Source organism: Topomyia yanbarensis, chromosome 1 (genome assembly GCF_030247195.1).
Source record: "Topomyia yanbarensis strain Yona2022 chromosome 1, ASM3024719v1, whole genome shotgun sequence".
In the NCBI taxonomy this organism is placed as follows: domain Eukaryota; kingdom Metazoa; phylum Arthropoda; class Insecta; order Diptera; family Culicidae; genus Topomyia; species Topomyia yanbarensis.
The window spans coordinates 145,604,221-145,628,158 of record NC_080670.1 but is presented as its reverse complement, the minus strand read 5'-3'; the positions used below and the strand labels follow the sequence as shown (position 1 = coordinate 145,628,158).

Sequence of the window (23,938 nt, the reverse complement as noted above, 5' to 3'; positions counted from 1 at the left end):
ATTACAGATATATTAATATTATTGGACAAAATTCATCTATGCACTTTGTAGGACTTTAATCAAAGAATTTAAATAACTTACATATTTGATGCAATCACTTCAACAATCAGAAATATCCTGTAGTCAATGATGCACAAAAATCAAATCAAAAATTGTAAAAACAAACTTATTGTCGTTTGAGCATCTCAATGTAGACTAATAAAATGCTGTCATACCACCATTATGATTATTTTCGATGCTCTACACGACAATATTGATATTAGTTCGCGTAGTGCTTCCGAATCGCGATAACAGAGGGGGTCGGGTTTACCCAACGGTCGGATTTGCCCCACCTTACCCTAAAACTAAAAATCGGTCTGGAAATGACAGCGTAGCTAATTTTTAGCGCCGAGAAACCCATAAAAAATTTTATGCCTTTCTTATATAGAAAAGTTATGCAATCACTCTGAACATCGCCAACTTAATCCCGACCCGGAGGGCCGTGTCATATACACTGCTGGTCAATAAAATAGGTGTGAGATAAAAATAAATGAAATTTTGAGTTTTCTCTAAAAATATTTCTATATTTAAATATTTTATAGTTAGGCACAGTCGTAAATATGAAAAAGAACACTTTTATTTGTAAATTAAATGTTATGCTTTATCGTAACTCTTTCTTCTCTATGAAATCCAAAAAAGTACCTGGTCAATGAAATAGGTGTATTGTAATCCATTGCATTAAAAATTTTCAAATCCAATGATTTTAAGACTTCAACATTTTTAACAACTAGTAACCTGTGTAAGCTCCCTTATTCAACCAAATTTTATCCATTTGTCTTGACATTGAGTCATTCAAACGCTGATAAGTTTCCGTTGGTATAGGGTAGCATTCCTTTTAAGCTGCTTCCCACAAACGATCCTTATTTGTGAAAATTCGATCGAATAACTTCTTTTTAAGTACATTCCGTAAATTTTCTACGGGATTGATGACAGGAGATTGGCATGGTCCGAAATTATAGTCACTTTACTATCCCGAAATCATTCCTTTACATACTTCGGTGTGTGTTTTTGGTCAATATCTTGCAGAAACTGTCATGTAAAGGCACGTTATCTTTGGCATAGGACTGCATGACATCCTTTAGGATGTCCATCCTTTAGCCTTGCATTCGAATCTTGCCATTATAGTGGCGTTGCGAAGAATAGGACCTGCGCAATTCCACGAGAAGCAAGCTGCAAACCTCATTGTTCTCGCCTCCGTGCTTTACCATATTTTGCGTGTGTCGCAGATCAAACTGTTTGCACTTTGGACGTTTAACGTTTCGTTGTGCATCGGAGGAAAACAGGTTTACCTTTGATTCGTCCCTCCGAAGGATATGTCGCCATTTTTTGATTCCTTTTGAACCAGGACTATTAACGCTGTTGAAAAGCAAATTGCATTTTTCTTCAAAGGCTTTGGCTTCGAAATAGTGGAACCTTCTTAGCAATTCTTTCTGGAAGATTGGAATTTTACGGCCTACAGCGAACTGTTCTCGGACCTGCCACTTTTCCAATTTGTGCTGAATTGGTTTTGGATGACGCGAATGGATCAGATTTCGCTAAAATTGCAATACGATGGTCAGCTGCTGTAGATGTTTTCTTGGGTTTTTTGCGTGTTTCCTTTTTTCAAAGGTTTTAAGGCATTTGTAACGAAGTTTTCGGAACGCCGCAGTGTATTCGCGATTTATTTATACGTCTTATCTTCTTGAACAAAATTTCTTAGCACTGTACTTCGTTCCACTTGAGTACAGTGAGATGCTCGACCCATTCTATAACAAATCTTTGACTTATTCAACATTTGAATACATTTATTAACACGCAGAATTCAAACTTCACCAAATAAAACGTATAATGGAATCATGTAAAATAATAACACGTTAATATATTTCACACACCTATTATATTGACCACATGAAAAAGCCTGCGGTAGTCTTGTTTTGCATCTTGGCAAAGATTGCAAATATAATCTGCGCCAACAACCCACTAGTAACTTGACAGATCCCAAGGCTTCTGTGTGCGGTAGGTGTGATTGAGACTGCTGCAACTTGGTATGCGTAATTGAGAGAAAAACTAAATAATCTTTCACACACCTATTTTATTGGCCAGCAGTGTACCATTGGACTCAGTTCATAGAATTCGGCAAATGTCTGTGTGTGTATGTGTGCATGTATGTGACCAAAAAATGCACATCGGTTACACGGAGATGACAATGCACCGATAGGCTGCTATTGAATTTCATTTAATTCCGGTTTGCGGTTCTGGAGTTATGGGTTGAAGAGTGTATCCACACAGCAAATTCATATTTTGCCTTTCTCCTATAGAAAGGTTATGCTATCACTCTGAACATCGTCAACTTAATCCGGGCTCAGAGGGCCGTGTGTCATATACCATTCGACTCAGTTCGTCGAATTCGGCAAATGTCTGTGTGTGTACGTATGTCTGTGTGTATGTACTTATGTATGTGACCAAAAAAATGCACATCGGTTACTCGGAGATAGCCGAGATTTTCTCAAACTTAGTCTTAAATGAAAGATACAACACTCCCATAGGCTGCTATTGAATTTCATTTAATTCAGACTTCTGGTTCTGGAGTTGGGTTGAAGAGTGTAGCCACACAGCAAATTAACATTTTTGCCTTTCTCCTATAGAAAGGTTATGCAATCACTCTGAACATGGTCAACTTAATCCCGGTTTATTTTTTTAATAATATAGGTTTTCTGTATTTTGACAGGGGCGTAGCTAGGGGTATGCGGTGAGGGGTTAGAACCAACTCACACATCGCATACCACCCTTCCCTAAACCCCTCGTCCCCCATCAAGGCCCCTCTCATCAAGACGCCTTTAATATTTTCTATTGCCTCTAGAATAAAATTGAATTTTGAAATGAACACATTACGTAATAGGCAATAACCGCATTTAATAAAAACCAGTGAAAAATTTAGTTTGAAATGATTTTGAGTTTGAAACTATTTCAAAATTGAAACTAATTTAAAATTTCTTAACAAGATGAATATTTTTGGTGGGGTCCGGACCCCTCGAACTCTCCTTCTGGATACGCCACTGGTTTCAAGTGTTTCAGCATCGACACATAGTATCTCAAGTTCGTGGTTGTCGATCCATTGTATGTATGTGCAAATCGTACTGAATATGTAATATACATTTCCGCCATTATATTAAACACAACCAGGCATGGAATCGTAGTTTGGACAAATGAGAAAGGCGCAATTGCACCACTAGGTGGATTAAAGCAGGTTTTTTTTTGTTATAAATCAAGATTTGGAGGATATACAACAATTTTCAACCATTGTTTTGTGTTGCATTTGATGATATCTACAACAATTACTGTAGCACTGTGTTCTTAATGTTGTCAGGTGCTTGAAGCAATCCTGAAGAATAAGTTTTTATTTTGAATATAAGGACGTTTTAATAAAATTTTGAGAGCTAAAACAGAAAAAAACAATATTTAATTAATTTCAAAAATAAATCGTTCAATCACTAGGAACAAAAATTTATTTATTTAAATAATCGTCGTTCAAGTACTAGGATTCCAAATATGCACTAAAACGAGTTAGGCGAAATATTAATGGATGCATGATAAAGTGAATAATTGGACTACCAAATAAACTTTGGGTGAACTAGTAACTGGGCAATGAGCTAACGATATTGGAAACATTTTTATAGGATGACAAAACAGATGTTGCAAAAAACGTATCCACAATTAACTAGTTTGCACTGCTGACCATGTCCAATGTGATGACATTGATTGATATCAACGTCATTGGGTCAAACTCAGCACCTGAAGAATTATATCATTCAAACCAATAACTACAATCGCCAGCAAATTATGCTTCATGTATTCCTCGTTTACTACTCGAACGGAAAACACTCCAAAAGAGACTGATATTTCGCACACAATTTATCGTAGTGCGCGATTCCAAAACCCCCGAAAACTCGTCCCCAGTCCGCTAACATACGATTTATGATAGACAAAACGATGTATGTACTTAGAGAAGAGCAGTTTGGTTACCACCTGTGGTACAACCACACACGGTCCACAGCCGAACTTCGCTCACCAGCGGCGGCGTATTCGGTAGTCACTATTCAACCTTCAGACTGCGTGAATGCGTTTTACTGCGTTGGTGTCCTCGAAAATAACGCGCATTGTACAGTGTACCTTATACTAGTGTTTACTACTACAGGGACCAAAGCAGCATTTTGCAAACACAATATAATAAACTATCGGCAGTTTTATGGACATGAACTACACGTCACTCTTCTGCTTTGACTAATTTACGAGGTGCGGGTGGATGAGAGAGCGTGGTTGGACGTGCGTACAGATTACTGTGTAGAATTGTACAAATCCGGCGAATAATGATGATAAGAAGTTGTGTTAGATCAAGTGCCAACAAATCAAGTTCAAACAAACCGCGATTGTCTCATTGATACGCTTCACCGGTCTCTGTCTGCTGATGATGCTTCGAGTAATGAGTTGCGTGGCTGATGAGCAAACAGAAGAACATGAAGATGATAAATTCAAGCGGCAGGGTGCCAAAGATTCAAGAACGAAAAGTGCTTGATGATGAATAATTTTGTTTTGTGTTGAAAATTACAATGAATTCCGAACGTTTATCTACGCGATTCAAAATGAATTCCAAAAGTTTATTGTTGACCAAACAGTCCACTAGAATCTAAGCCTAACAGTTGCCGGATTTAGCGAGAGCAAATCTACTTTAGCAGAAGACTGAATAGTCTTGTTTCGAAGTAAATTTATACCTAAATAAAAAACAAATAATAACCAGATCAATCTTCAAAAAATCTTCACATTGCACGTACGAAGCGAAAATCCAATAACAACTACTGTTCAGTTTCTAAACATTCCAAAAGTATTTTCAATTATTCAGTCACTTGCGGATCAAATTATCATTGACCGGTGCTAGACAAACGTGACCACGAAGAGAGTTTTGTTGAAATTTGGCATTTCCCGTCTATGTTTATAGATAACCATTCGCCTCCATCATAGTGCACCCCACAATGACGACCCCCAGTTATTTGCGTTTTCCGCCAGAAATAAAATGAGTTAGTTTTACTTGTAACGAGACACGATACGAAACAACAATGTTCTAATGAAATTAATTTAATTGTGTTTAATAGTGTTCTAGGAATCTAGAGGGTATATATCGATTTAAATGTGACTAGTGTGGTTCAAAGTGTTTTAGAAAGTCACTCGCTAAATTTAAAAAAACACCTTGTGCAAGAATGCCAGTGCACTTCAAACAGAAAAAAACAGAAGCCGACAAAGAAAAACACTTCAAATATGTTGGACAGTGAAGGCAGAGCAATGGAATTAGAAGAATTAATCGAGACCACAACGGTGCGGGTGTTCGCTGATCGCGTTACTGTTATCAACGGCGATCTCTTCATATGGGCCATCATCGATGGAGTGCTTATGATTTGCATCCTGAGCGGCAACATCCTAACGATCTTAGCCGTTCGCTATCACCGTCGGTTGCGGCAGCTGCTCTCGAATCTGTTTGTACTATCGTTGGCCTTGTCGGACATATTCGTGGGACTCACACTGCCATATCATCTGGCTTTCTACATGGGCAACGAATTGGGTCACCATAAGCACTTCTGTCTACTTCGGTTCTTCGTCCTGATTATCGCATGTGGCGTGTCCATTTGGAATCTGATTGCAATTGCCGTCGACAGATACATTGCTATTTGCTATCCACTGCACTATGCTCGGTAAGTAATAGGTTACTAAATCCTGAGCTTGAACTTGTGGGATCATGTCTGTTGCCATTCTGTTAACTGAAGTCTCTGGGTATCCAGCCACCAGGACACTAAAAAAAAAGTTCCGTCTGAACAAATGTTTACCCTTTTTCTGATACCATGTGTTCGCTAATTCATCTCCATAAAAATGAGCTATCTTTTTAGAAACATTCCTTGAAAAATTCCTAAAGGATCATAAAAATTTAGGAAAAAAAATCTGTTTTAATCCACCTAGTGGTGCAATTGTGCCTTTCTCATTTGTCCAAACTACGATTCCATGGCTGGTTATGTTTAATACAATGGTGGAAATGTATTATAAATAATCAGTACGATGTGCACATACATACAATGGATCGACAGCCAAGATCTTGAGATACTATGTGTCGACACTGAAACATCATTTGAAACCAGCAGTGGATCAAGGTGGAAGATCCGGGGGGTCCGAACGCTGACAAAAATTTTCAACTTGTTACGAAATTTTAAACTAGTTTTAATTTTAAAGTAGCAACCCCTCACTGCATACTCTTACCTAAGCCTATATAAGTCAAAAAAAATTAGGGGATTAGGTTGACGATTTTTAGAGTGATTGCATAACCTTTCAAAAATACAAATTTGATATTGAAATTTTCCCTTACTCTCCCCTTTGAAAATTTTTCATTTCGGTATATATGGGAATTTGCTGTGTGGTCGCACTCTTCAACCCGTAACTCCGGAACCGGAAGTCCAATCAGTAAAAAATTCAATGGCAGCCGATGGGAAGGTAGTACCTTTCATTTTAACACATTTAAGTTTGTGCAAATCGGTCCAACCATCTCTGAGAAACAAAAGTGACATTTTTTGCACATACACACATACATACACACACAGACATTTTCCGATCTCGACGAACTGTGGCGAATGGCATATAACACTCGGCCCTGCGGGCCAGGATTAGGGACCATTCAACAATTACGTAAAGCAAAAATTGCTCAAAATTAACTCACAAATGTTACAAATTTCTCTAAACCCCCTCTCTTATTACGTAACAAATTCCGGGAAAACATTTTTATTCTTCAGTAAAAACAGGTTACGTAACGATCTAGCTAACTCCCCCTCCCCCATATGTCACAACATGTCACAATTTGTCGTACCCCCTCCCCCCCAAATGCGTTACGTAATTTATGAATGGTCCCTTAGGTTAACGATTTTTAGAGTGATTGCATAACCTTTCTATATGAGAAAGGCAAAAAGCAAACAAACTTCTAGATCCCCGCTAGAAAATTTCAAATTAAGTCTCAGATGAAAAACAAGCATCAAAGCATTCTATTAGTGAGCATTTCATCGATACTGATTTTTTCGTATTTTATACCAGAGACACCGTGACGCTGCTCGATTTTCTGTTCCAACTTTTGAATCGTATTTAAACTATTTTTTCGTTTTTGAAATAAAGAAACCTTATATGATAATCATAATTCTTCGAAATGATTCCTGCTCTATGATAAACAGAAAAAAATCACGATTTCGTAAACTGGACGATTAATCAATTAATGAATAATTAACCTTGCATTAATGAAACTATTTTTGTTTCCAAATAAATAATTCACACCAAAAATATACATGGCTTTACTTTGGAATGTTTGGTGGGTTACTGTGGTTGTTCCCTGGACATGTTTAGTTTTTGTTATGATTCTTATTCGTAATTTGGGAATACACTGGTTAGTATAAATTATATCAACCAAAAGAGCCGACAGTTAAACGATATTCATGATTTCAGGACCTCTGTCGCGATTTTTCTGACAGAGTAGCGTGATTTACGTTCATGATTTCAGGATCTTAGTCACGATTTTCGTAATTTATTTTCGCGTTATCTTAATAGGTTATTCCAGAGTTTACTGTGGAATTTAACATATTACTACTGGTCCCCAGCAGGTGGATACAACTATAGTATTTTTCAGCATGCGCTAAACATAGAAAATGATAGACGATTCACGAGCACGAAACGTAATTAGTACCAAAGTATGCATTTATGTCGTTTTAAATGCTTTTTAAAAGTCGCTTTTGGCAATGTATACGGCTACATTACTACTGTGCCATGAAAAGTGTTTTTACTGCTTACTGCACTGAAAAGAACGACGTGGTATTTCTAACTACTTAGTCATGGTAGAAAGAACCATTTTCAGTAAAAAGTTAAATTTACCATGAATAATTTTGAAACTACCAGAAAGTGCTTGAAACTACCATGTGGGTCGAAGAAACACTCATGGTGGCTTTCACTATTTTGTATATTTGACTTAATCTTTATTCCATGGTTGAAATAACTACTAAAATTTTGAATTTGACTGTGCTTCTGGTTTCGACTTGCTATAGCTCTGCTGTCTTGTACCATTTTTACCACGAGTATGGTAATAATGAAAGGATTTACCAGTGTTTTTAACTGAACAGAACTTATTTTTAAAATTACTATGAACATGGTCATTTATCCAGTACTGTCCAGACTGTCCGCCATATTTTTGAATAAATTAGTTTGTTTCACAAATTGCGTTGTTAGTAACGAAAGCGGATGAAGTAAATGACCACGTTTCTGATCTGCAATTTATCATCGGTAAGTATAAGAATAAGAGAAATGAATTACAAGTTCTTAAATTATTTCATTTTTCATTGATTTCGAAGCATCATAAAGCCCTGTTGAGGCCTCGACCCTGCAGAGTCCATGGAACAATCGACATACGCTATTCGTATCGGTAAGTCTTTATTATTTATATATAATGAACTGCGTATAGGTCTTACGAATTTTATTTTTAGGTTACAATGTTACAGTCCGGACCTGAAATGCTACTGAAAAGACGCTCAGCGATATGTTATTGGTGGCCCAAATATTTCTCTAGGCAAATCGTGACGCGCTGCATTCTATCAACGAGTGCTACCGTTAATAAAACTACGATTTTCCATGCAAATTTTTAATGTGTGAATTTATAAAAAATAATAGAAATAATACCAACGACAAAATACGTTCTAAATTTAATTACAAAATACTGGTCACATACCGCATATACTATAGCATTACTATAACGTGGTAAACACCAATAGTAATGTTAACCATCTACCAATTTTCAAAAGCCCCATGTTTATGGTAATTCTGAACATTGGATGAAAATGGACACATTGTAAAAATTACTATTGTGTTACCATGAAATGGTAAAAAAATACCGTATATCTATGTCGGAATGGAATGGTACAAATGACAGGAAATATACTCAAGTCAAGCATGATATATTGTCTACCAAAATTCACTAGTACAGTCCTTTTAATTTAACCCCCTAATATAGTAGTTTTTACCATGGTCTTCGTTTCAGTGTGGCAGGATGTTTTTAAATAGTTTTTTTTAATGCCGATTAACAACAGTTATGCATAAAGAATGCTAATATACTGCTAAAAGCATCTGGAATGCAAATTATATGTTATTTTACTGCAAACACTAATGCTTGTTCATTATCTGGGTAGTATACTAGGAATCATGAATCAGTTCACGTATTCATGAATAAGTTATAATTTTGTAGACAAATTCACGTGCACGAATGGGAGCCGTGACTAATACGATAGGAATCATGAAGCAGTTCACGTATCCATGGTTTGTGAATAATGTTCATAAACATATGAACTAGTTCACGTGATCGATTTGGTAATGAAATTAAAACAATTTAAAATAATTTAGAAACAATATCTCTTAGAGTTTTATGTGACAGATAAACTGCGTGAATTTTAAAGCAAGATACGAAAATTGGCGAAGTTATGATCATTTCCGTCCTGCGTAGAGGGACACGCATAATACTTTAACGATTAATTAAATGTTTTGTTTTCTTTCTACATACGAGGACGTGTTTCCCATAAACCAATGTTTTGAACTCCAAAAATTGTATTAAAAAATTCTTATCTGCGAAATAGAAATATATCATGAAAAAAAAATCGTTAAAGTACTGCAACGATAAGAAATCGAATTGAAATTGCTAGTGGTACAATTGCGCCTTTCTCATTTATCCAAACAATGATTCATTAGCTAGTATTGTTAAATAGAATTGTGGAAGTGCCTATTACATTCTTATTTCACTTAGCACGTATCCCACGAGTACCACGAAAGTAGACGCTGACTCACTTTAAACAAAAAAGTATAGAGGAGACCAGGCCTAGTTTGCTGTGTTTTCAGTTTTTATTTTTTACCGCTTTGATGTAGATAGATCTTACAAAATAGAACATGTGGCTATTTCCAACACCCCTGAATTTTATCAAAGTATTTGTTGCATCGTCTTTTCTTTTCATAGACAAAAATGTGTGACGCGGAAAACCCGCCAATTTACCCCGACTCCGGTGTAAGTTGGCAGTATGTATGAATACGCCAGAAAATGGAGATTCAACTTCATCAAGGGTTCGTGCTGAATGTCTTTTCAATAAAATTGTATATTAAACGACAATTGCCAATAACTTTCAGTCTCAATACCCCAGCATTTTAGTTTGACGCGTATTCCATATTCAAAAGCATATTTTCGAATTTCTTCAGGCGATTGGCCGAAGTAAATATCCCCTGCATTGACGAGATACACAAAGTTTTACTTTGGAGTGAATTCCAAAAATAAAAATATTAGATGACTATATATGAACGGTAAATAGTAGCGCCAACTTGTCCCGCGTGCGTTATCGCCAACTTATCCCAACCGCATATTTTACAAAAAACTAGTTAAAAAACTTTAGTTCATAGATAGATTTAATATCTATACGGATACTAAAAGCTCTTCTCACGCACTGTCGAAAGAAATAAAAAATTGGATAATAGATTTGGAATCACCCTAAATAACGCAAAATGTTTAAAATTTAAAAAATTTACTTGGTATGCTCGAAAACACAATATCGCTTACAAATTCTACAAAACAAAATATATTTTAACAAAAACACATTGGATAATGGGTTTCCCATAACTTGAGGTGCACCATTAGAGGCAGCGCTATATGTCTAATAGAAACGAAGACAAAGGGATTCCGCTAGCTTACCCCAACCGCCCACTAGCCCCGGGCTCCCCTAATATTTAATTAACTTAACCAACATGAGTTCAATGTTATCTTCATGTGATTATATTTTGAAATGTTGGTGGAATGTGTTTGGAAGTGGAGGGGGTGGGGGTTTAGTAGAGTGAGAGTGGAGGATGCATCAGAAATACTTCATATTTCGGTATACGGGGTGGATAAAGGAAATGCGGATGTGAGGGGGGTCCAAAGGAAGAGGAGTGATGAAGGAGGGATGTGATCTAAATTTTTGAATATGCCCGGAATCCGGGACTTCCGGAATCGTCGATAGTGGACAATATATTCAAAGAATATTTGATTGGCAATCAGTAATCTAGACGTGCGAATCGAAGTAATTTGGTGACTATTGTAATAGTTTTTAGCCTCTGCGGTATTACGATTGTACCGATTTATATGGAAAATTACAGTGTAACCTTACTAACCAACCTGTAACTCCGGAACCAAAAGTCAGGACTGAATGAAATTCAGCAGCAGTCAATGACAAAAGACTAGGTGAGTACCTGAATTCTCCCATCCAAAACTGTACAAATCGGTTAAAATGCCATAGTAAAACTTTTCAATTTTCCGGAACCCGCGTACCCGTTTGTTGGACATAACGGGAAATATTCGATTAAAAAGATAAGAAAAATACAGTAATCACCTCCGGAATCCGCTATGGAGCGTCGATCGAAATGTGTTTTTAGAAGACTGTACAATTCAAATAATTTTGCATATAATTCTCAACTAGGAAAAAAATCTAGGTAGGATTGTACACTTAGAACTAGCTGCCAGATCTGCCGAATCGGAAAAAAAATCGCAGAATATGGTATGTACCAAAATTTTGCTTATTATGTTCCAGTCATGACGTGATTTAATGTCTAATAAAGACAAGCATACCCTATACGAACTTTGATTCTCCCAAAAGCGTCGGATCAGAGTATATAGCTATGTTACTCATTCTATCTTCACTAATGGTTGTTCGACACCGCTGAATTATAGCTGTTTGTTGGATAATTCTCTGTTGTAGACAATCGTACTCGTGGAGTCGAACGAATCTGATGAGTCACCATCCATACTGATGACGGTATTCCATCTTTGATTGCAATTAAGCCATTTACAACTTGAAAGACTATCTTAGTTTGCAACGACCAATGAAATAAAGCAGAGCTTTTTTTTCCTATATAGGCTTAAAAACTTTGAAATATCTATCGATTCTGTGATGAATCACAGTTTCAAATCGACATTATCACTATTAACACAAACGAAATAGTCGGTATTTGAAATATATAAGTAACTAGTAGAATAAGGAAACGCTACACAGAAGCATTTATGCAGCCTCGAGACATGAAAGAATATTTTAGCCTACACGTTCGCCGCACAATCAAAGGTTTGATAAAAACATTATTTCTACTACTTTTGATTTGTGAAATCTCCAGGTAATGTCCTGTCAAAAAGTATGGACACAACAAAGGTGTTCATTAACACTCGGAATACCAAGGGGGTAAAAAAAATGGGAACGCTTACTTTGACCGGTCATATCTCAGCTGTTACATAATCGATTTTAAATCTGTCTTCACCACTATAAAGGTATGTCTTTTGTGAACACGTCGAATTAAAAAAATAGAAGAATAGAGTTGTCTACCGTAAGTTACCGTAAAAAGAGTATAACAAAGTCAGTGAGAAAAAAATGGGAACGCTTCTTTGACTTGCCATATCTTAGCTGTTTGCTCACCAATTTTAATTCTTTCTTCACCATTGGATAGGTAAATCTTTTATAAAACAGTGAACAAAGAATGATGGAAATCAAATTTGTATATCTGAAGTAATTGTAAAAACAGTAATTGAGAGTCAGTACAGACGAAATGACTTTTTCTGTTCAAACAATCGTATCACGACCGTTTGTCAACCAATTTCAATTTTCCTTACACCAATGCAATCCTTAGAGCTTCTAGACTTGTAATATATGCAATAAATAGTAGATTTTCAAAAATTACTATACTTTTTCGAGTTTTTAGGAGATAGGATTTTTACAATGTACGTAGCATACGGTTGATTGAAATTCTTTGCGACTTGTTAGTTTTACGGTTTGAAAATTACCTGTTTACTCAATAGTTCTACATATTATACATGGATATTATTATATTAAAATGTTTGCACGGACGTGGAGAAACACATTATTGTATGTAAGTTACTAAATAATAGAGTGTGTTAGGACGATTCAGTAAATACGAAGAAGTTAAGAATTTTAAAATATTCGTCATATAACTTTAAATTTGAAGCGATGACCTATACATTTTAATACACCAGTCGATTGTAATTGATGGCGGCTACAATTTCTGAAAAAACACATTTTTATATTTTCTCAAAAAATAGCCAAAAGTACGTAGAAGTACAGAAATTTCATTTAGTTGGTAAAAAATGTTGAATTCAAAGCGATGGCCTATACCTTTTTATATACCAATCGATTATAATTGATTTTGGTTACAATTTCTGGAAGAACAATTTTTATATTTTCTCAAAAAATAGACAAAAGTACGTAGAACTACAGTAATTTCATTTAGTTGACAAATAGCTTCAAGTATTCAAAGCTATCACCTATTCCATTTATACACCAATCGATTGTAATTGATTTTGGCTACAATTTCTTAAAGAACAAATTTTTATATTATCTCAAAAAATAGCCAAAAATACGTACAAGTACAGAAATTTCATTTAGTGGGCAAATAACGACGAATTCTAAGGGATGATTTATACTTTTTTATACACCAATCGATTGTAATTGATGGCGGCTACAATTTTTGAAAGAACACATTTTTATATTTTCTCAAAAAATAGACAAAATCCGTAGAAGTACGGAAATTTGATGTAGTTGGCAAATAAGGTCAAATTCAAAGTGATGGCCTACACTTTTATGTATATACCAATCGATTGTAATTGCTTTCGGCTACAATTGCTGCAAGAGAAACTTTTCATATTTTCCCAAAAAAACGACAAAAATACGTAGAAGTACAGAAATTTCGTCTGATTGGCACATAACTACAAATTTCCGTACTTCTACGTATTTTTGGCTATTTTTTGAGAAAATATAAACAATTGTTCTATCAGAAATTGTAGCCGCCATCAATTACAATAGATTGGTGTATAAATAGTGTAGGTCATCCCTTTTAATTTGCAGTTATTTGTCAATCAAACGAAATTTCTGTACTTCTACGTATTTTTGTCGTTTTTTTTAAGAAAATATAAAAAGTTTATCTTGTAACAATTGTAGCCGAAATCAATTACAATCGATTGGTATATATAAAAGTGTAGTCATCACTTTGAATTTGACCTTACTTGCCAACTAAATCAAATTTCCGTGCTTCTACGTATTTTGTCTATTTTTTGAGAAAATATAAAAATGTGTTCTTTCAGAAATTGTAGCCACCATTAATTACAATCGATTGGTGAATAAAAAAGTATAAATCATCCCTTAAAATTCGACGTTATTTACCCACTAAATGAAATTTCTGTGCTTATACGTAGTTTTGGCTATTTTTTTAGAAAATATAAAAATATGTTTTTTCCGAAATTGTAGCCAAAATCAATTACAATCGATTGGTGTATAAATTGCATAGGTAATAGCTTTGAATACTTGAAGTTATTTGTCAACTAAATGAAATTACTGTAGTTCTACGTACTTTTGTCTATTTTTGAGAAAATATAAAAATCGTTCTTCCAGAAATTGTAACCAAAATCAATTATAATCGATTGGTATATAAAAAGGTATAGGCCATCACTTTGAACTCGACGTTATTTGCCAACTAAATGGAATTTCTGTACTTCTACGTACTTTTGGCTATTTTTTTGAGAAAATATATTTTTTCAGAAATTGTAGCCGCTATCAATTACAATCGACTGATGTATTAAAATGTATAGGTCATCGCTTCAAATTTAAAGTTATATGACGAATATTTTAAAATTCTGAACTTCTTCGTATTTACTGAATCGTCCTAACACACTCTATTATTTAGTAACTTACATACAATAATGTGTTTCTCCACGTTCGTGCAATCATTTTGATATAATAATATCCATGTATAATATGTAGAACTATTGAGTAAACAGGTAATTTTCAAACCGTAAATCTAACAAGTCGCAAAGAATTTCAATCAACCGTATGCTACGTACATTGTAAAAATCCTATCTCCTAAAAACTCGAAAAAGTATAGTAATTTTTGAAAATCTACTATTTATTGCATATATTACAAGTCTAGAAGCTCTAAGGATTGCATTGGTGTAAGGAAAATTGAAATTGGTTGACAAACGGTCGTGATACGATTGTTTGAACAGAAAAAGTCATTTCGTCTGTACTGACTCTCAATTACTGTTTTTACAATTACTTCAGATATACAAATTTGATTTCCATCATTCTTTGTTCACTGTTTTACAAAAGATTTACCTATCCAATGGTGAAGAAAGAATTAAAATTGGTGAGCAAACAGCTAAGATATGGCAAGTCAAAGAAGCGTTCCCATTTTTTTTCTCACTGACTTTGTTATACTCTTTTTACGGTAACTTACGGTAGACAACTCTATTCTTCCATTTTTTAAAATGACGTATTCACAAAAGACATATCTTTCTATTGGTGAAGACAGATTTAAAATCGATTATGTAACGGCTGAGATATGATCGGTCAAAATAAGCGTTCCCATTTTTTTAGACCCCCTTGGTAGTCCGCGTAACTTTTTACCCCCTTGGTATTCCGAGTGTTAAACAGAATAAACTACACGGAAAGAAAATTGTTCCCAAAATCGCGACAAAAGTACCATGAATTCTGGACCAATAAAGTTTTTACGTAACTAAAACAAAAATCATGTGTATTATAATTCTGTTCAATTTTCCCTAAGTAACGCCTGCATAACGCTTTTATTAATGGAGATCTGTGTTTTGTGAACTTCAAGCACGATTCCCGCCATGTCAAATCGATTTTCTGTACTTGAGCTACTTTATGTCTAGTTTTATTAACATTATGCATAACTCAATAAACATCATTCATAAAACTAAAAGTTGACTCCGACTATACGACGTGAACTAATTAATGAGTTCACAAAATCAAAATAGTCTGGATATTTTCTCGTGAACTATTTCATAAAACTGATCTGGTTCATGATTCCTAGTACATGATTCACAATCTATCTTGTGTGCTTGTGATATAAGATATCCATAATCAATTTCAATTTTATGCCACTATGCACATGGCCATGAATTTTTTTACACAATTTTATCCGTAGAATTACGTGTGTTCCATGCACTTTTCAACGACATATCGTATAGTTATGTCCAGCTGCTAGTGATTTCGTCTACGAAGTTGTAGAACAAGTCTTTTTCAGTATTTCTTGCAAAAATGTTTATATTCTATCTTAAAAAGGAGTTTAATAACTTATTCTAAGGAAGTTGAATCCATTTGCAGTCTTCAACAAAGTCGTGGACAATTAAATTGTCTTTCTTTTTTTTTTACTTGCAGTGATAAATTAATGCATACAGTGACACCCAACGATAAAAATAGACTTGCACGTTTTGGTTCAAATTTGGAGCAGACACACAAGGTGGAATTTGGATTCGACTCACAAGTGGTTCGATTGAGTTTTCAAAAATTCGTTTTTTCCCTGGCCAGTCTAATGTCCATGTCGTTTTTATGATTCACATGATGTTACTGAAGTGTAATCTGAAGACATGAAATTTCCTTAGCGGTTTTTGTATATGGTTTTCCATAGTGTGCCGTCTGATAATAAAATTGGCACGTAGGAATCTATCCTTGGTAAGTGAATTGTAATGTCAGATAAGAAGGAATAAAACCTGGTAAATTGTTCTTTGACAGAGCTACTAGTGATCGGATTTGAAATGTTTTGATATCGATTTGTTTTGAAAGAACACTTTTTCATGTTTTTATTTGGTTGTTGATGGAGACACGAGAAAAACTACAAAAAGGACGTAATTTTACAAATTGATTGTTTTTATTGAAACAAAGTTCAGAGCATCTTGAAAACTATCACATTTTGAAATGATTATGGTTAGAAGCACTTTGATTTGAAATGGCATTTAGAATCATATTCTATAATAAAGTAATTTTCATTTTAATAAGTTATTTTAAGAAAAAAAATATTGAAAGTTGCTCCATGATACAATTACATTTAAAATGTTTCCTTACTTTTCAGGCTTTTGTTGACAAAAAAAAAACAAAAAAATCAAAATAGTTATTTTGTAATTAAATTTCTTTAACAAAAATATTTGCTTTTGTAAAAAATCTAACAACTTTTTCTCAGATTTCCTTTTTGCACAGAATTATTTATTCTCCTTAAACTCATTCTCGGATAAAGCACTTCTGCACAAAGCACGGTTATCGAACAATATTTTTCTGAATGTAATGCATGCAAAAATTGCCCTTACTTCAAAAAATTTTAATTGCTAGTGGAAAAACATGAAGATTCATTCGGCAATGGTCGACCACTTTCTCATGGAATCCCTCCACTACAGCATGAAGAGACTACAGTGACGACAATAAGGTGGTTTCGATATTAAACCTTCCAACTGCCCTATCAATTGCTTCGCAGATTCATCCCTTTTCTTTTGAAATTGAACGCAATTGTTGGTAAGGCATGTGCCCTCATGCACAAAGAAATTGGTCTTGTCCAAAATTTTCCCACTTGGGAATTTTGCAGTTTTTTTTATTTATATGTACATTTGTAATTCAGTTTCCATTGATTCTTAACGTTTGCGAAGGTAATGTAAAATTGCTACCCTGAGTTTACGAGACTTGGTGAAATTTAAACTCCTTTTTCGCCTGTTTTACTAGTGAGTGAATGCAAAACCGAATATTTTCGATCAATTTTACTTCTAAATAGTTTTGTGTAGTTATACACGATTTCAGTCCGGCGGAGTTGTGAGGCTCTTAATTTTTAAGGAATTATTATATCATGTAATCGATCAAAATTATACTGAATTTTTGCACGTATTTGAAAAAAGTTTTTGTGTCAAATACATAAACCTTTTTTTATTTCGAAAACTTTATTATAAATATGTTAACTTTTTTTTCGTTAAAATATATTCGTTCTATGCAGATATATTAACGCGCAAAGTCAACATGTTTTTGCCTTTCTCATATAAAGAAAGGTTTTGCAATCACTCCAAAAATCGATTTTTCAACAGAGCCCGGTGGACCAAGGGTCATATCCAATTCGATTCAGTCCGTCGAGATCGCAAAATATCTGTGTGCGTATGTATGTGTATGTCAAATAATGTTACTCAATTTTCTCAGAGATGGCTGAACCGATTTGCACAAACTCAGTTTCAAATGAACGGTATAACGCTCCCATAAGAGGCTATTGAATTTTTAGTTGATCGGACTTCCGGTTCCGGAGTTACGTGTTGAAGAGTGTGATCAGCCAGCAAATTCCCATACAAACTGGTAACCATATGATGTCCGAATGATGTAATACATATTCAAATACATTCAACATTACTTGGATTTGCGGGTCTAGATCACTAATGACCAATTAAAATAGTTTTGATCACATTGGTCACCTATGACGGATCTTGCTGCCCCCTGGGAACTTGCCAAGTTCCCGAGCTAATATCACACCTATTTTCCAGTAAACTCTTAACTGATGTTTACAAACTTCATTTCAAATGAATGATATAATACTCCCATTGTTTGCTATTGAATTTCATTCAGTTCTGACTTTTGGTTCCGGAGTTACAGGTTGGTTATGGAGGTCACATAAGAATTTCTCATATAAACCGGTACAATCGTAGGTTTAAAATCTATTGAAATGAACATCAAATTACTTCGATTCACAGGCCTAGATCACTGATGGCGAAACAAAAATTATTTGAATGTATTGTCTACTATCGATAATTCAGAAAGTGAAGTAATGTTAATAAGCAATTAGAAACATTGTTGAATCAAATAAAATTTGATAGATCTAACTGATCTCTTTGTTAAAAACCAACAGAATCTTTGCTTAATTTCAACTAAATGTGGTGAATACAAAAGATTTGTTTTTTGTTTCTTCGAACTTGTTTGTTCGGTTAAACTTAGCACGAATTTGTTGTTTCAAACGAAATATTTGTTGAAAATATTGAAAAGCCAACAAATGAATTTGTTCGTAATTTCAAGCAACAGCATTGATTGAATCAAACCTTAATCTTGTTTATCACTATATCAAATGGGAAAATTGTTATTTAAAGCCAAAATGTGCTTATTTTTACTACTTTTTTCTGCGTGTAGTATTTTATTTTTTATTGCTTAACATTTTTTAATTAACAATTTTGTGTCGATTTCGATGGTATTTTCGGCGTTTTCACATTTCGCATACAATCAAAATATCGAATCAACGTACGTCGCTTGCAATTGATATAAAGAATCAGAAAAACTGTAGTATTTGGCTTAAAAATTACGGGAGATAGATTTCCGGCCGTGGTCCCCATCCAAAAAAAAAACTTGCATGGGGGAAAGTGCTGCACAGATGCCATCTTGTGATGAAATTGCTCGAAAAAGGTATTCTGTGTGATTCAATACTTATGTTATAAATCCCATTTAACAAGATCTCGATTCACCTGGTTATCACGCCAAGAAAAATTCTCGAAATATGCCTATTTTTTCGTGTACTACACCCGATCAGAAAACCATATCAAAAATATATCAAAATTATTGCTCGATTTGATATTTATATCATATGATCATATAATTTTGATATATGTCGCTTGGAACAAATTATAAAAAAAAATTAAATTATATCATGTTTCCATTTGTCAATAATGATATCATATAATATATCATATTTATATCAACCATATTGTCTCTTCAACATAGTAAGAACAACAAAATAATATCTTTCCAAGACAGTTTTACGAAGCTATAATGATGCCATTAGAGATGAATCCTCCCAAGTACTGGCTCCAAATCGCATTACTGGTAGTCTTGTCTTGTCATAGGTTGGAATGTAAATACATAAGAGAATGTACATTTGTAAAGTTACTCGCTGATTACAGAACACAACAGAGAAAATGTTCCGCTGTAGGCCCACGAAGCAGCAAGTAGCTTTAGAGATTTGATTAGACCGGTTTCGGCATAGGACAAGCCAAAAGAGCAGCACTCTGTAAACCCTGAAGAGGAATGGAAGCTAAATGTATATAAATTGTAGGCAAGCTATTAAAGAAGAGTAAAAAAACTGGAACATGCGATAGAATAGGAATAAGCATTTTGAATATACTAAGGATGTAAAGCGCAAAACAGGAACGCCCCAGAAAAAAATTAACAAATTATAAAAGTACGCTGAGCTAACTGCGAGTTCTAAGTTAGAACAACTTCTAACAAGTAGCTGCGACGGTAATAATAATAATCAAATTAGTAACACAGCGAAATTAAATGCAAATTGTACTTATGAGAATTATCTTTAACAAGAAAGTATTTGATTTATTAATTAAAAACAGAAAAAAAATATTTGCATTTATGTGATACAATTCTGATATTTTCAGATATATTTACTGTCCTCAATTAGATATAAACTATTTTAAATATCCGTCTGTGTGATATAATTATTATATCAAACCAAGACTCAACAGAAAGACTATATCAAAATAGACTGAGATATAATAAGATATAACCGATGCATTTTCTTGGTATAAAAACTTGATATTTTAACAACTATCCAGCTATATTTTATAGCAAACAGATATATATATATATATATATATATATATATATATATATATATATATATATATATATATATATATATATATATATATATATATATATATATATATATATATATATATCCATGACATAATATCTTATTTTGATATATATGATCGGGCAGTGGTGTAACCCCTTAAATATTATACTTTTTGGATAAATGAGAAAGGCACAATCGCACCACTAGGTGGATTAAACCAGGTTTTATATTATGGGAACGATACAATGTTGTATCAAAATATCAGATCGCGTTGGAGGCTAAGAAAAAAAATATTTTCAGACGAGGTTAGATCTCTTCATTAATGCATCCTTTACTCTTGTTACTTTAGTTTTGGATCTTCTACTTGCCCATAATCGCTTATTTGTTCAATTTTCATAAACTTGCAATGTTCACCGAATGTGTTCAGTAGAAAATTACCTTTAGAAATATATAGTGTTCTGATTAATTGATTGATAAGGTGATTTTTTGAGAATTTATTTTCAATGTTAACCGATTTTCCATACAAACTTCCATATAAACTTTGAAATTTTTGGAGGGTCCGTAGACACAACCGATCGGTACCAAAATTTGCACAATTACTAAGAGCCATAAAAGGAATCAGTAGAGGCTGGTGGAGCTAAAAGTCAAAAATTGAACCATCTATTCTATTATCTATTGTCTATAACATTCACTTATTTACTCACATATATTATCTCGATTGTCTTTCAATCTTCCAGTGTAATGACGAAAAAGGTGGCCTTAGCAATACTAGCGTTCGGCTGGATCCTGGCGTTTTTTGTGGGTAGCCTTCCACTGATCTGGAACAAGTGGGAAACCGCCATGGAGTGCGAGTTCGATGAGCTTCTGTATCCGTGGTACGTAGCAGGTGTAATAACGCCACTCTTCACACTCGTGTGGGTTTGTTTGCTTATCGTTTACTGGCGAATATGGCGCGAAGCAGCCAAACACGCCAAGCAGCTTCGAGCACACAATTCTCAAGAATCGTTCTCGGATTGGAAGTCTGTACAGGTAAATAAATATTATGCCCATACGCTAGTGCACACTTCAGATGAATGAAATAACACTCAAATTTCATTACAGGTCGTTCTACTCATAATAGGCTGCTTCACCTTATGTTGGTTGCCATACTTTATCGTAATACTAACTCAGATATTTAACTTTTTTGATTACAATTCGCCGATATTGTACAAAGCGGTGTTCTCTCTGGCAATGGCTAATTCAATGATGAATCCCATTATTTACGCATGGAAAAACACAAGTTTTCGTCATGCATTTTCAAAACTTCTAACGTGTCGAAAACCAGATCAATTCGACGGTCCGCAGACCGGCGACAGCCCAAGAGGAAAATCATCCAAAATGGGCAACTCACGAATCAACACGGAAGACCTTCGATGTCGTGGTACCAACACATCTACCTCCCGAATAAGTCAAGCAAGTACGGAAACGGTTACGCATGGAAACGAACACGATATAACGTACATCTCAACAATTCACGATGAATCTAATCAAAGCCACACTGTTCAGTTGTCGCTCGGAGGGACGAATGATACCAATTGTTCCTCGGCTGTAGGACCAACCAGCATCACGACGCATATAATAAAAGGAAATGTGATAATCAATAATTATAATTTGTATGAAAGTTTTTTAGATGTTAGAAATGAGAATCGAACTAATTGTTCAGTTTCGAATAACAGTTCTTTTAGAGATACGACATCACAGAAGAAACAGACTGATGAGATAAATGGGAAGTATCGAACAAATAATTGTGAAGCAGGCTTAGGTATTAATAACCCTAGTTTTCAAGAGGATGTTACAAAATTATAGGTAAATAAGTAAGAGGGGTTCAGGAATATGTACAAATTTCTCTGTAAAGGATAACAAAATAAGTTACTAGATACGAGAAAGGACATAATAAAGCTATTGTTTTATAAAGAAATTCTTACATGCCGGAATGGGTTATTGGAGATACAAAGGAATGATTAACAATTATTACAATTTTTCAAGCTTAGATAAATTTTCGTGGTTGCACTACAAAAATCTACCTTTACTTGTTTCCCAATTAGGTTAGTCAAAACTTCTCAAATTAGGTGGTATCGCAATTTCGATGGAAGATCCAATTTTTGTGGTAGTATTTGGCATTGCAAAACCGAATCCAGGTGTGTTAACAGAATCGAAATGGTGAGTTAAGCGAAAGCAATTATGCAAAAAAATATCTCCCCAGATGCCGGATTCAAACCTGCAACCCTTGGGACTCTGGATCAATGCACACATACTTATGCTATCCTTGGGTTACAATGACGTCCCAGAAAGAACACATGATTATCGCATTGGGGACAGTGATCACGCCCTGCTTCTAAACCGAGATCACACACAACCGCAGCAATCACCCAATAAAAAACACACTCGATGCTCTGTTTTCCCACCACCACTGTACTAGAAGTGGTGATTAAACCAGATATCTGGGCGGAATCATCGTTCGCCTCTGTAGCACTACTGAACTTCCTGCAGGGCTGCAATCTCTGCCTTCACATTTCTCAGCTCTCGAAGGATGATAGTGCTTATACTTGGCTAAAGTACACAAAGCAATGAAACAATAGGAAGCGTAATTCCGAGCGTCGGCAACCCAAGAAAGTCGATATTACTCGGAATAACAATATCATAAATCACCGCCTCGATCGAGGTCATGAAAGAAATAGAGGAAAGATGTACATCAATCAGACTGAAATCATAAATTCTATCAGATGGGAAATACACGACGCACAGGAACAGATTGCAATCGGCAAGCTTCACGGATAGCCACAATTACTTGGAGCTCGCCTACTGGTCATCGTTGATCACTCGAGCTTTTATGTATACTTGGCTAGCGTGTTGGAAGACCCTTTTTCCTATCTCTCACACAGGACTGGGGTGCCTGATAATCGCAGGCTGCAATAGCTCGACTGTAGCGGAGGATAGAGAGCTTCCGTAATCCCAACTACAATGCGTGTCATTATGCGTTGAGCCGCAATGGTACGAAGCGGAGAGCAGGAACGGAACGATAGTGGTTTGCGACGAGATGTAGAGTGATGAGCGTGAAAAGATTTAGAAATTCCATGGTTGCAATTGAAATAATACTTGCCGATAAGGACGGTTTGGAGAACCTTACCTTGCCGTGTTACCATTCATAAATATGGTTTTCCGCAAAAATGATCAAGAACGGCTTGTTAAATTGTTGCCCGCACCACACAAGCACCACATTTTCACACAAAAGCCCGCACATTAGATAAAGTCTTCGTCTAATTTAGCAGTCTTGGCAGTGATCGCATGCATTTGCCATAGAGCACACAGATCTAAGAATGTCGACAATCAGATATCAATGGTGTCGGGGGAAAAGCTGGTAGTTAAC

The 23,938-nt window shown here is 35.0% G+C and overlaps 2 protein-coding genes across 9 annotated transcripts in view; one reads left to right on the top strand and one right to left on the bottom strand.

Moving 5' to 3' along the window:
• The window catches only part of LOC131676506 (serine/threonine-protein kinase Smg1), a 76,523-nt gene that overhangs the window by 37,672 nt on the left and 14,913 nt on the right, over nt 1-23,938 (bottom strand). The gene's annotated exons all lie outside the window — the stretch shown is intronic.
• LOC131676522 (histamine H2 receptor) lies at nt 3,789-22,797 on the top strand. Of its 6 annotated transcripts, none has more exons than XM_058955620.1 (4): nt 3,789-4,104; nt 5,166-5,759; nt 21,270-21,561; nt 21,634-22,797. In XM_058955620.1, exons 2-4 carry the CDS (start codon nt 5,329-5,331, stop codon nt 22,375-22,377), a joined length of 1,467 nt encoding a protein of 488 aa, XP_058811603.1. In that variant the 5' UTR covers nt 3,789-4,104; nt 5,166-5,328; the 3' UTR covers nt 22,378-22,797. The 6 variants fall into 6 exon arrangements, with proteins under 6 accessions (XP_058811603.1, XP_058811587.1, XP_058811626.1 ...); XM_058955604.1 differs by having other exon boundaries at nt 3,789-4,177; XM_058955643.1 differs by lacking the exon at nt 3,789-4,104 and adding an exon at nt 4,114-4,184.

What these genes read in the sequence shown, in the direction of transcription:
- LOC131676522 (XM_058955620.1), top strand. Translation starts at nt 5,329, where the DNA reads ATGTTGGACAGTGAAGGCAGAGCAATGGAATTAGAAGAATTAATCGAG. An exon ending in TATCCACTGCACTATGCTCG is followed by an intron (nt 5,760 to 21,269) that starts GTAAGTAATAGG and finishes TCAATCTTCCAG; the next exon opens with TGTAATGACGAAAAAGGTGG. An exon ending in CGGATTGGAAGTCTGTACAG is followed by an intron (nt 21,562 to 21,633) that starts GTAAATAAATAT and finishes ATTTCATTACAG; the next exon opens with GTCGTTCTACTCATAATAGG.